We start from the raw sequence: 14,228 nt of genomic DNA on the forward strand, positions 1-14,228 counted from the left end.
AAGTAAACATTAATAACATGGAAAAAGCACTCCAATGACTTAGGAGGCTAATGCTTTCATCTTCTTTAATCTCTGCTATGGGTTTAAGAATGATTGCTCTTCTCTATATTTCATTTTAGCTGTCAAGCTAAGATTTTAGAGATACCTAAGGAATTGAATTTAGAGTAAGAGTCATTATCATTAAACATTCCCCTGAAAGCAAAACTGCATGGAATTATTCAAGAGGTCAGCTGGCAACTGCGAAAAGAGGCACCAAAGACTCCATTTGGTTAGACAAAAATCCTACTTGCAACAGGAGTTGTGGTTACCCATTTATGAATTACAGGGTGCCCTTTACAGGGACTTTCTATATGCTTCTCTAATCCCAGGGGTAAGGCCAGGCAGTCTGTTGGATCAAGGATGTTTCTTTGTCTCTCAGAAAAGATATCTATATGTGACAAGTATACTCAGAAAGCAAAGCATTCCATGTTCTCAACAGAATATTCCATATGTACTTAATCAAAGATGAAATAGATTTCACTCCAAACATGGGCTCCACTAAGAAATTACAGTTCTACTTCAGGTCATGATAAGCACCACAGGAAAGCATACAAAAACTTAGGGGGCTTTACATGTCCCACCAACCAAGGTCACACAACACAACCACAAACAGTGGCAGAACCTCCTTCCAGTGCAGACTTAGCCTAACACTGAGATCCACCACCCTACCAAGAGCACCTAAAGACTTTTCGTTACAGGTCTCCAGACAGCACAGAACTTCTGGAAGCTCACGCATGGAAAATAACAGTGTCTTCAATCTTTCAGCATTAATGACCAAGACCTTAGCCTTAGCACGTACAGTAACTAATACTACTAAACCACAGATTGAGAACACAGAGCTAAACAGGGACGAGGGCTCAGATTAATCCAATTTCATTCCACTCAAGTTCCTATGCTCTGAGTTTCTAAGCTATCTAGCTAAGGCCAGCTGCCAGGAAATACCAAGGGACCTTCCATGGTAAGTGGTGGTCTTTGTGATCTAGCTGAAGTGCAGGTGAGCTATATATCCCCCTCAGCTGATGACTCCAGGAGCTGAACTACGTCCTTCCTCTGGCAACTGTTCCAAAATGAAAAGCTAACGAGTAGATGATTCCTTAATTTCCAGGGGATGATTGGAAATCTTAAGGAAATTACATTAAGCACAACATTAAAAGCCTTCACTTGTCAGACACCGAATACAAACCCATTATTTTTCATTACCACACAGTCTCTGCTGCTGTTGGAGAGAGAATGCACAAAACTGAAAGTCCAGCAGAGGAATATGAGACATAGGGGCAGAACTAAATTCCTGGGGCATCGCTCTATTTCCTGCTATCACTAACAAACCTCCAATAATCCCACCTGTAAATGGATGATTTTAGAAATGAATTAGTCTTCTTCTGACATCAAGAAATGGCACCAATATAAACAGAGTCCTCCTGAGGAACTTACTGCTTTGAATGCTAGCTTCTGTATTTATTGTCTCATCAAGCATGATATGGGTATCTACCACTCCTTGAATTCCTTTCTGCATAAGCAATGCCAGAGATTGAATGCTTCTGCCTGTGAGTCTGTAAAAGGGGATACAAGCAGCTATGCCAGCCTCACAGCAAGCATGTCCACTCTTAACCTGAGGTTCAATATGCTCATCAGAAAGGTCCGCTGATGGAGAGATATTCTAATCTTGGTCAGAAAACCCATGCTCCATTACAGAAATCTCATGCTTGTCTTGCTTTGTCCGTACTTTATCCGGTCTCGCAAGCAGCAACTGTCACAAAGCAGAGGTAAGATTATTTTAAGTCATAAATCAGCATTACCTGCAAACAAGCTGACTGACCATCAAGTCTGTGTATTATGAAATTCTTCACTGCATGCAGACCCAAACGATGGTACAGGCACAGTGTGATTAACACTGCAGAGTACTTTTCTCTCTGCTGCAAAGCGCTCTACTTGCAACTTTTCTTCTGCATATTTGCCTCTTTTTTTTTTTTTTTGCATTTCAATTAAGATCTTCCTCTACCCCCAACCAATTAACTCAGGCCTATTTGCATCATAATTACAGTGAGAAGTGCCCACTGTAAACCACTGGTATTTCCTGTTAATGCCACAGAAAGTCATCATTTCTGTGAGCTCAAATGTGGCTAATTCATTTTTCTGATACCTCATCCTAATTACCTGTCCACAGAGCAAGTCACCAATCTCAAATGTATTTCCTTGAAGGCCAGCAATAGGAGATCCATACATCAAACAACTAAATGGATTTTACTTCATGTGGATATAGGTCTATGAAAGTCTACACTAGGGCAAAGCCACTAAAATTAGATTCAAATTGGTATGTCAAAGACTAGCACAGTTTCAGGCAAAGTATTACTGCACAGAGAAGTGAGAACAGGTAAAAGAGATACTCCCAGCTTATGTCATATCACAGTTGCAACTTATCTGTATTCAGCTGCTGAAAGACAAAAACTAATTTAATCAGTCATAAGAAGAGCTAATCACAGAATCACCTTCCAAAGCACGAGGATCTCAGAATGCAGTGGAGACACCTAATGTGAAAATCACTATTTTAGACAGTGTTAAGAGTTGAGCAGAGGAAGATTTAGTGAGTCAGAGCTAACCTGTCAGGCAAATTAGCTTTTAATTTTCCATGTCACTTCATATTATGCAACTTTTCTGGAAACTTTCTCCTTCCTTAAGATAGCATCTTCTCACCTGCACAATATTCTTTCTTGCAGGAAGGACTGTGGCATCATTCATGGCAATACAAAGCTGAATAAGACACACTGGAAAACCTACATTTTAATTTCAGGCACACTTTTAGAAAAGTAAAAGCTAATTTAAATCAGCTAGGAATAGTTACAGGTTACTCTGAAAGCTGGAAAACACAAGGGTTAGATCCACTCTGAATCTCACTGCAAAGCTTTTTATTGGTCCTCCTGAATAGGCCTCCTGCCCCTAAACTGGCTGATAAAAGTTTTTCTGAACAACTCAAGGTGCCTATCATAACTGCAGCCATGGAGTACATGCAAACTGGATACATCAGATAACAGGGTAAAGACACTGTCCGTGTGAAACCGGTGAGAGCTGAAATGCATAACTAGGCAGGTTTTGGCCAGGCAAAATACCTTGTGTGTCATGCAGCTAAATAATAGTGAGACTTCTCTATTAACCAAGTTGCCATCCTACAATAAGGATGATGACATTTTTGCACTTGGCGTTTTCTGCTTCTGCACTGTCTCAAATTCTCCACTGAAGCAGCAGGAGAGATTTCTATATACTTCCACAAAAACAAGCCAGATAAGGACAGCAGTTCTAGACCTCTGTTGTTTTTACAAAAAGTACCAGCTCAGCAGAACATATATCCAAATTCCCAGTCATTTCTGCACTTTTTCTGCCATGCTACCAAAACTGTGAGCATGCAAATAGTCACTTGTCACTTGACTCAGAGGTGGTCCCAATCAAAAAAGAAAACATGAGTGCTCTATATTGCCACTGTGAGATACCTAAAGTTAACCAGAGATGAACTGACAGCAGCCAGAACTCCCTCCCTGGGTGAGGTTCCTTGGTCTGGAAAGATTACTTCATAAAGATAGGAATATCAGCAAAAATCCCTCTGCTGTATATAAAAGTGTCTTCTTAAAGGAAAACATTTTTTCTTAAGGTTCTCCCCAGTTGTAACATGAAAAAACACCTAGAAACTTGTTCTGACTATACTTTGTGTTTTGTTTATTCAATTTTTCATCTCTAACCACACCCTGCAGATAAAAGCCATTCAAGGCTCATCAGCTGTGCCCAGGGCAGCAATATAGATGTGTGATCACTAATCAAGAGAAACATCTTCCTAGAAAGGAGGAGAAATTAAGATGCACTTTATTTAATAAATAGCATCTAATAATAAATAGATAATGGCACTGAATAATAAATATCAACCATCTTCCATTTCACTTCTCATGACAGCTAAAGGCCAGGTTTTCAGTATTTGGCTTTATCAAAGATAAACAGTACATTCCAGGTTGCTGCTGTTGATGCTTCTTTTTTGAACACCAGCAATAGTATGGGTTCAGTAATTCTGATCTGTCAGCATTTACAGGGTGGCCAGTTTGTGTTAAGGCCACAGAACCCCAAAGGAAGTAAAAGCTTTCTTAGGCAGAAGAGATATAAGCAGCTAAAGAATTCAGATGATGTTCTTAATCTTGCAAATGTCTACGCTCTATGGTTCCCTTCATGCATTCACAAAGACATATACAATAAAAGCACCAGGAAACAGACTACTGCAACAAAAACGCAAGCAAAACAATAGAGCTTCTTTGCTTTTTTGTTGTTATTGTCGTTGGGTTTGGGTTTTTTTTAATCAAATATAGAAAATTTGAAAACTTAGGGTTTGCGAAGCTCTAATAACAAATGCCTTTTTAGGCATTTTTAAATCTTACATCCTTTGTATTTAAATCCTTTTAAACCACCCTAACATGGATTGCTCATATATAACAGAATCTGGAGAGCTGATTAATGAATAACCACTCCCGAAATCTGAAAAGACGAAGTCCATTAAAGCACTTGGAAGTGGCTGGGAGAGCAGCAGGGGTGTATTCTGCCTAAGCCCTGTGCTACCTTCCTGCAGTGGGATCTGAAGTGGATAGGACAGTTGTCATACAGGGAGAGGAGCTACCATAACTTGCATTCTGTCCCATCTGCAGCGATCATTGTGATAAGCGAAGATTTCTGACATGGAAACAAGAAAAGGCCATCCTTACCGGTAGCCTGAGTGCGATGATTTTTGGATTATTATAACCAGACTGCATTGGAAACAGCGTGGCTTTTACTAAAAAAGCAATTTCTTTTTACTAGAAACAGCATGGCTTTTACTAAGCATGTACCAGTCTCTATGTGCATGTTTAACAGAGGGGAAAAAAATCCAACCAAAACCAACAAGAAGCCCAAAACCAAATACCTGATTAAAAGCACTGAAATATGCTCCCACCACGTTCAAGATGCACAGGAAGGGGGAGGATCTCCTCCCACACATCTAGGCACAAAAGGAAAGAACCCTGCAGAGCTCAGTTCTGAGAGGCAGGATGCAGCTTCTCTCACTGCTTCTGAAGTGACTTATCTTCTGACTCTTCTTGGCACAAAGCTGAGAAGCTCCCTGTAGCAACAGGCTGTGAAAATACTGACATGAGGCAAATAGATCCAACATTCATTCTTCTATTCCATCCCTTTCTCACAGCTGATGGCCTGTCCTCCAGGGGAGTGCAGGGTGGCCCGGCAGCAGCAGAGAACACACCAGGCATGAAACATGCCAACATTACTAACTTCTACCCCCTGAGTTCACCTTCATTGACTTTTCAAATACTACTCTTTTCCATGTCTTGAGCAGAAGCTATCTGGCCACAATCCCTGAGGTTTCCAGCTACAGTGTTCAAATGGAGAGCTCAAAGGGTAAGTGTTGTAAGTGCTTTTCCCTGACATTTTCAGAATAGTAAATACACCTTCTCTTCACAAGAACGTGCAAGATCTCACACAAAACCAGAAATAAAGGGCAAAAAGGACTGAGCAGTGAGGTTACTACTCTGCAGTGGTGCTAATCAGTAGCATACTAGCTATGTTGGAGGCAGCTATTGTAACTGTGGATGTTTGGTAATGCTCTGTGTTAAAGTCCAAATGTTGGGTATTGTTCTACATAATTCTTTCAATACTGGCTCAAAACAACTGATCCAACATCTGTATGCCTCCCAACTGGAGCTAAGAAGCTGAAGAACAAATATTATGAACCTCTGAAAGCCAAGAACAGGCCTCTTCCTTCCTCACCCATCATCCTTCCAACCCTTCTATACAGAACAAACTTGCTCTGCTATGGATGTGTCAATACAACTATTTCCATGACAACAGCCTAGGATGTGCCAAATATAGACATCTGACTTCAACAAACAGAGGAGGAAGGGACATGTGACTAGAGGGCATTCTGCTGCACTGCATTTCAACCCAATTCTGTCCTTATGGCCATGGGCAAACACTTAGAGAAGAATCAATGGTGGCCCTTAGAGATTGTAGCACTCTCGCTTGTCAAACACCCATGCTCTCTCCTGCTGCAGAAGAGAGAGAACCAGCTGCCTAGCTTCATGCTAAGTTCTCCAGTACACTTTCAAACAGCTGCACATTAACTGCTGATGAAAGAAGGCTTAAATTCAGTTTCCCATTCTCATTTTGAAAGAGATGAGGTTTATATACTCATTCACATCACCAGCTCTGCTTTTAAGGTAGATGACCAGCAGAAGCAAAGAACAGACAAATTCTTAACCACATGAGGAAGACTCGACAGCATTTTCCTTCTTCTCACAGCCAAGCAAGGCTCACGCAGCAGGAAAGCCTCCAGTAAAGTACCAAACAGCATCACCCATTGAAGAAACCCCATTACAGTGCAGGACCTGACCAGATGCCCTTGTTGCTGCCTTAGCACAATACACTGCATGTTATAAGACAAAGCATGACCACCTTGCTCTTCTTCTTGTACTGCAGGGCCCTATATAGTAAATATAATTCCAGAACAACTAGAGCTACAATGTTTGTGAATTGCTTGGGCTTTCAACATCAATCCATTTAAAAGAGCGAATGGGTACTTACAGCTACTGTTAAACTCTGAAAATCCTCTAAGACATTCCCAATCATGTGGCTCTGAGATCCTGGATTAGTGGTATGCAGGGAGCAGGAAATTCCAACCTGCAGCAGAGACACAGCTCTTTCTACAGCCCTTGTAGGGCACTTGAAGCAATGTTTTTGGTCTATAGCCCAGCTCTGTTTTCCTTTTGATTATCTTACAGGCAGTGCTTAGCAACCCACACAAGCTTGTTCCTTATATTCAGGTTTCATAGGAGAGGAAAAAGGAGCACAAATGAAGCTAATGTACCTGCCTACCATAGAGAGCACACAGAACCAGTAACTGCCAAAGCCCCTTTTCCCCCTAGCATTCACATCTACCACCAAGTATCTCCCCAAAGCCTCTCCCGGTCTTACTACTTCGAGTGCTTTGAAAAGAAGAAAGTAGTTGGATCAGTGTTTTCAGGAGAAAGCCCTGTTTGAACTGTAATGCTTTATATTGTGTCAGATCAATTGTTAGATGGGCACCCTTTGCACACCGCAGGCTGGGCAACAAGGAAGGACATTCGCAACTGAGGGGTGCTGTGTTTAAAGTGGGTTATCCATGGAATTTGCTCACAAGTGCTCGTTTTAACAAGCACACTGTCCTCTCACATAGGTTTCTGGGATTTATAATTACAGTACTGCAGCAGTGAAAACGTAGGCTGTTCTGCCCCATATGGTAGGTCCCTTCTGCGTCACGATTTGTTACTTAGAGTGCTATAGGATAGAGAGGCGGAATGAGTCTCAGTGTAAATAGTACATAAACTACATGCAAGGCTTGATCAAAGAGCACACAGCTTCTGTGCTTTCCAGAGATACTTCAGACAACACTTCACCTTCACATTAACTATTTCCGCAACCAGATCCCTTTCACATGCACACCAAAGTCTGAGGCCATGGTATACTCAGAAAAGCAAAACCAGCGCTGACTAGATGTTAACTCTCCCACTTTCCACTGGCATGCTTAGCAAGTACAGCAATGTGTAGCAAGAGGCCACAAAAAACCCCAAACCAAGCCACAAACAAAATACCACATACAATGCAATTTGTAGCCAGACTAATCTTCCTCTTCGTCACATTTGCACTACTTCCAATAAAAAAAACAAATCACCTCATTTTTCTTTTTTTTTTTTTTGCAACTGGAAAAACCCTTCCAATCAAAACTGAAAGATGAAAACTGAGAGATGGTAAAGCGGTGCCTGAGAGGAAGGCAGAATAGCAGCCTGCAGTCCCAATCTTTATTCAGAAAAATACCCTTGTATTTGGCCAGTCTTTCAGGAATTGACCCAGCAGTGCTCACACTCAGCTACTTTTATGATTTCAGAGACATCAATAATGATTTAGATGAGTCAAAACTAATGACCTGGCAATTATTAATTAACTAGGTTTTTAAATCATAGATTAGTTTAGGTTGGAAGGAACCTTAAAGCTCATTCAGTTCCAACCCCCTGCCATGGGCAGGGACACCTTCCACTAGAGCAGGTTGCTCCAAGCCCCTTCCAACCTGGCCTTGAACACTGCCAGGGATGGGGCAGCCACAGCTTCTCTGGGCACCCTGTGCCAGCGCCTCAGCACCCTCACAGGGAAGAATTTCTTCCTAAGTTTTAAGCCATTCCCCCGTGTCCTGTCACCACATGCCCTTGTAGAAACTCTCTCTCAGAACTTCTTGTAGGTCCCTTGTAGGTGTTGCTCTACAGTCTCCCCAGAGCCTTATCTTCTCCAGACTGAACAACCCCAATTCTCTCAGCCTGTCTTCATAGGAAAGGTGCTCCAGCCCTTGTAGCATCTTTTTGGCTCTCATTCTGTTCAAGTGCCAAGTCACAGGCATGAAAAGCTGTGACATTTCTTTATCTTACCCTGGGAAATATATTGATTTTCCTTCAGAAAGCTAAGTTTTCCAGATCAGAGGAGTTACCTGAAGCAGACCATCAGAAGAGGATGCCTAGAAGATGCATATGCTGTCCTACATACAATCACTTTGGAAACTTCCTGTGGCTTAGATGGGCAAATGATATGTGGGGCCTAGTGGAAGTCCCACATGTCTAGTGCATGCTCTCACATGAGTCAGAAAAAGCAGCATGAACACAGGTGAGCATTATATCACCAACTGTGACCATAGGTGCATAGGAGAAATCTTGACTAAACCCCCAAAATTCAGCCTATGGAGAGTACTAATATTAAGGCAGCATGAATAGGACTGACAAGCTCTAGATTTACAGCAGCACAAAGATTACGGTGAAGCTCAGAACTGGGTCCAAACCAGCCCCAAATAACTTATTTTCTTCTCTTTAAAGAGAGCTGACAGATCCAATCAACAAGTTTCAGTGCAGATGGTTTCTGCATATTTGTAATTTATTCAGGTTTTTAAGGCTGATAAGAATGCCACATTTCAAACAGATTCAAATCCACTGTTTTCAGGGTATTAGTAATGCTGTGTTTTCATCATAAACTCTTTTAAAAGCTTTATTGTCAAAGCTCCTTCCAGGCACACGTAGGTTTTTGCCTTGAGCAGGATGTACCATCAGTGACCTCAAGCTGACATGCAGCTCTGTTCAGGGAGAGTGCCCTCCTGCTACAGCACCAGTCGAGTCAGCAGGAGCCAAGCCAGCTGAAGAGCTGCCCATGCTTCAAATAAACTTCATGTTATTATTTGCTTTTCCAGGTCACTCTGTATCATAAGGAACACAGACACTTTGAAAGTACCCAGAAAACAAAATCTGCATACGGACCACATGGGCAGCGTTGCCCGCTGTAGGAAGGACTACAAACAACCCAAGCCTGGAGCTCAGAGTGCCTTACTTAGAATCATAGAATCAACAAGGTTTGAAAAGACTTTGAAGATCATCAAGTCCAACCTTTACCCAGCACTGCCAAGTCCACCATTAAACCACATCATTAAGGGCTTCATTTACATGGTTTTTGAACACTTCCAGGGATGGTGATTCTACCACTGCCCTGGGTATCCTGTTCCAATGTCTCACTGCCCTTTCAAGGAAGGAATTGTTCCTAATACCCAGTCTAAACTTCCCCTAGTGCAGCTTGAGGCCGTTTCCTCTTTTCCTTTCCCTTCTTACTTAGGAGCAGAGGCCAGCCACCTCCTGGCTCCATCCTCTTTCAGGTAGTTGTAGAGAGCAGTAAGGTCCCCTTCTTGAACCATACTCCTGCCTTCAGCATCCTGCTCTAATCTCTAATTGCAGATACTTCACAACTGTAACTGAGTTCAGGTCTGAACCCTGCAGACATGTATTTTTCAGTTAACTCTGAAGTGACCACTTCAGTACACAACACTGAGCAGGACTACTGACTTGTGTGATTCTCTTAAGCTTTACAGCTGCACTGTGGTCCAGACTACACAGTGTAACAGAATATAATGATAAGTTACCTGAGATGAAGCAGTAGAAGTTACACATCAAAATAAGCTCTAGAAGGAGATGAAACTGATTCTCAGTGCAATGCTGCACCTTATTGCTACAGTTGAACCTTTAGTTCCCAAACAGCACCTTTTTGTTTTCTTTTTTAACTTCAATAATTACCTAGACAGCTTTTCCTCCTCCAAACTTGTATATGCCTTTATTTCTCTAAAGATCACTGGCAAGCAGTACCCTCAGTGACAGCTCCAAGAACAGGCAGCCATGTCCAATTAGTGCCTACGCACTGTTTGCAGTCTTCCTTTTCTTCTTAAATGAATCTATGAACTCCAGTTTCTAAATGCCAATTATGTCTTTTTGTATGCACATGTGAGCAGTGATCTTGGTTCATGCTTAACTGAGGACTTTTAACACCTGGCATGGAAAGATTTCATTAGCAGAGGGAGAGCACAGACAGATTAATCCTACCCATCAAAACAGATAATTTGGCCTTAATATTGGGCCTCGTAGCACATCATCTTTTTGCCTACTTTAAGAACAGATTTCAATAGAAAACAAAACAAAACCAGAGGCTAATTCAAAACTACCTCATGGAAACTATTTCCATTAGCCGAAAGGGATGTTCCTGCTATTTCACTCCCACATAGAAATAAATCTCTGCCAGCTGTTATGAAAACATAGCCACCTTATCTTTATTTATCCTCAACATGAAACACTTCAGTGCTCTTATGTGTTTTTCTTTTAAAGAAAGTTAAAATTAAAATCAAAGTTCTGCATTCTCCTGATGTTTCTGAGACAAAAACTTATTTTTCAAGTTATTTTATAAATACTCACATGCAATTTATCTTCCAACACAACAGGATGGTACCAAATAACAGTCCGTTTGAAATGGATTTCAAATGATGATTTAGGCATTTATTAGATCCCTTAAGAACGGTTTTGAAAGAAACCTTATCTTTATCCAAGGGTACATAAAGAAATTTAGAGCCCAAATCTAGAAATGCTTGGTTTTGAGAAACCTCACACACAGTTTTGATAATAAGCATGTGGAGAATTCTAAGCTTAACCAGTGAGTAACTGTATATATACACCCACACTCAAATGTGAGATAAAAAGAGAATTCAGAGTGAGAACAAGAAGGACATTCAAAACAACCAACATGGGTTTTATTTCTTTGCGTACTCAGCTGCTTCTGACACATAAGTTGCCTCCTGTTCTACTACCACTTACATTATGCTGGGAGGTCACAGAACACAGAAATGGGCCTGCACGTGAGACTGATGCAGCAGAGCTTCCTTAGGATACAGCACAACTTGGAAATGGCTGAATTAATGTAGAAGAAGAATTACTTCGACTGTACTTCACGGCAAAAATTGTACTTGAGCTCCTAAGAGCCAAAATCATGGTCCACAGAATCTCCTGTTCCTTGATTAGAAGGGATTGAGAACAACAGCAGCAAAGCTCTATACCTGTTTAGGCAAATATACCCTGAGGTGTATTTGTAGTGACAGCTGCCAACGCTTACATGCTCACACAATGTAATCCAAGACAGTTAACCAGCTGCAAACTATAATCCTCTCAGTTTACACCCAAGCTAAAGTCTTGCTTTCATGTGCAGATACACCACCACAACCAACAGCTCTGTCTGAATGGCGCAGCTTATCCCCACCACTTTAAAGCAAACTGTTGAACTAGTTAGCTGGCTTAACAGACCTCAGACTAAGAAGGATTTTGAGATGAGGCAGGATTCTAATTAATAGAAACTTCCACTGACCCTCAGAGGAGGGCTGTATTTCTCTAATCCTTCCAGGATACTTCTCATGATTCAGATGAATTGAAGAACAAGACCTTAACAGTGAATAAGTTTAGTTACAGACAAGCTAAGTAAGTTAAAGCACACATCCCGATGGCAAAGAAAAGTCATGATTGGTACCTATGATGGTCAACTTAATTGCTAAGCAGCAACAGTTAAGTTCCATTAGGTGTAGGCAACACTCATACACATTATTTGTGATTGTTGGTCATAGCTATTTGCTAGCACGTGCTATAACCTCTTTTTTCACTGCTTTTTTTCCCTACATGAAGTAATTGCAAAGAACCAAGACAAACAGGCACATTAAGCAGATACCCCAAGCCTTTGTACGTTTACCCAAAGGTAGACAAAGGGTCAGGTAGGCTTCATAGTACCACCTCATTCCCTCTTCTATTTGTTCTAGGATCATGCAAGTTTCCTGCTGTGAGAACTGTGATGTTGGTAGTAGCTGAATCAGGTGGCTTAAAGCTGTTTCACTTCCATCTAGAAAAACAGCAACTGAAGTCTGGATATACTTGAAAGAAGGGCTGGTCTGAAAGGCTATTCTAAAAAGTAACTGAATCTTTGAGGAAATCCTGGCTTAGAGGACGTCCTATTCCTCAGCAAAGGGAATTAGTAATCACAACCTAAGTGTTCCTCATGGGGGTTGGTTTAGAAGGAAAAGAATAAAGATGGTGTACCTGAACAGGGTGTACACCTAAGCAAAGTGTCACAGGCAGTGCTCCCAAAGGCTCACATTCTCCCCCTCCAAACACTGCATCAGCAAAGATGGGGATGTTTATTTGTTGGTAGCCACACGTGGTAGTGTGTGCCTCACAGGGACATGATGAGTTACACTCATACATAAAAGGAGTAAGCATTTGCTCCTTCTAAAACAGAACACAAAAATCTCAAGGGAAAGTCAAATAATCCCAGAACCCCCGCCACCCCAATACATTAAAACGTAATTAGACTACAAAACAGCTGAGCTTACAAAACCTGATTTTGCCGTAAACAGGTACAGAAACACAATTACACTTTTCTGCCTACATTAACACTATGTTCTATTCCTTTTTATGGAAAAGCATGATGCTAGAGGGCATTTTGCACTGAAAAAACACTTTAAGCATGCTGAATGTGTAGGTGGCCAAGTTTACAGACACTTAGCATTTACTGAGGTTGCATTCACTAGAAACAACCACTATTAATGTAGATGCCATCACTACTTTAGTATGATGCCAAGTTACAGTTCGGCAACACTCATCACATCATTTGGAATACATATTTTCAAAGAAGAAATCTTCACTTAACCTTTAGGGCATCTCATTAGTTCAGCTGAGAGATGTTCATCTTGTAAGTCTGCCTCAAAAGTTCAGCTTTTGAGCTGAAACCTTAGGTTGACCTGACTATCAGTCACAAACGAAGCCACACAGAGAAAAAAATCAAAGTTAACTTAAAATGGATTGTTGTATTTTAATTCATTGATTGATTATTCAGAAGAGGAGAGGAAGTTATTCTGGCAGGTGACACAGGAAATACTGGGGGGAACACATAGCACTTGCTACAAAGCATTCAATGAATACAGCTGAAACATCCTTGCTCAGAATTTGCCAAGTCAAGGGTGAAACAAACATAATGTCACCATGCTATAGTGTAGGCTTTGAGGCACTATCCCCCTCCTGCTCTCCTTCAGAAGCATTCTGCAACACTTTGAACCTTGAATCAATCTCCCGTTGTGTGACCTCTAACTCCTGCTGACTATGTGACCCTAGAGAAAGAAGGGTCAGTGAAATTATGCACTGCAGTCCATGAACATAGCTGCAGACATCAGAACCAAAAAAGCAGGGCTAGGGGGAAGAAAAAGGGGAAAAAGAACTCAAAAGAAAATCTCTCATCAAACAAGAAGGATGCAGAGCATTTGCCACAGCTTTATTACTGTCTCCGTCATCAGCCACAACAGTGAAATGAATGACTTTAAAAATCCTTTCTAAAAATCCCCACTTTTTAAGGTCCAAGTGAAAAAAACAAATCAAACCCACATCAAACCCCAAAACTCCCCACCCACATACTGTATGTTTTCTTGCTTGTTTAAAAGCCATATTCCCCAGGTTAGTAGACGAGCATATCTGCATATCAGGAGCTACAAAACTGTGCAAAGGTGCACTGAAACTGAACAACTGAATTGCTACATAGACATAAATACACAGAGAATCTCTTTGGGAAACTATGGCAACCGCTAGTCCACCAAGTTGCAATTCTCCCTTTGTCCCAACCTTTTTTTGCTCTCCTAGTCCTTCCCAAGTTGGACAAGCAAAAGAATAACCAGAAGTATTAATGAGGTCGGGACTGGACCTGCAACAAAGGAGCTGGAAAAGCAAAGAGACCTACTCACAAGCTTGAATCTGGAAATATTCTAA

General features: G+C 41.3%; 2 protein-coding genes across 3 annotated transcripts in view; both read right to left on the reverse strand.

Moving 5' to 3' along the window:
* PLEKHB2 (pleckstrin homology domain containing B2) overlaps positions 1-14,228 on the reverse strand; it is a 472,273-nt gene that overhangs the window by 144,529 nt on the left and 313,516 nt on the right. The gene's annotated exons all lie outside the window — the stretch shown is intronic.
* The window catches only part of ARHGEF4 (Rho guanine nucleotide exchange factor 4), a 215,410-nt gene that overhangs the window by 85,689 nt on the left and 115,493 nt on the right, over positions 1-14,228 (reverse strand). Inside the window, exon 7 of one of the 2 annotated variants that reach the window (XM_061378902.1) lies at positions 13,345-13,579. The exons of the other annotated variant lie outside the window; for it this stretch is intronic. Coding sequence (XP_061234886.1) covers positions 13,458-13,579 — 122 coding nt within the window. The 3' untranslated portion in view covers positions 13,345-13,457. Of the gene's footprint in view, positions 1-13,344; positions 13,580-14,228 lie in introns of those variants that run through there. 2 annotated transcript variants of the gene reach the window in all.

This window comes from Neopsephotus bourkii, unplaced genomic scaffold (assembly GCF_033783945.1).
Source record: "Neopsephotus bourkii isolate Nb327-2 ecotype Australia unplaced genomic scaffold, CSIRO-AGI_Nbou_v1 NB_1768, whole genome shotgun sequence".
Taxonomy (NCBI): Eukaryota; Metazoa; Chordata; class Aves; order Psittaciformes; family Psittacidae; genus Neopsephotus; species Neopsephotus bourkii.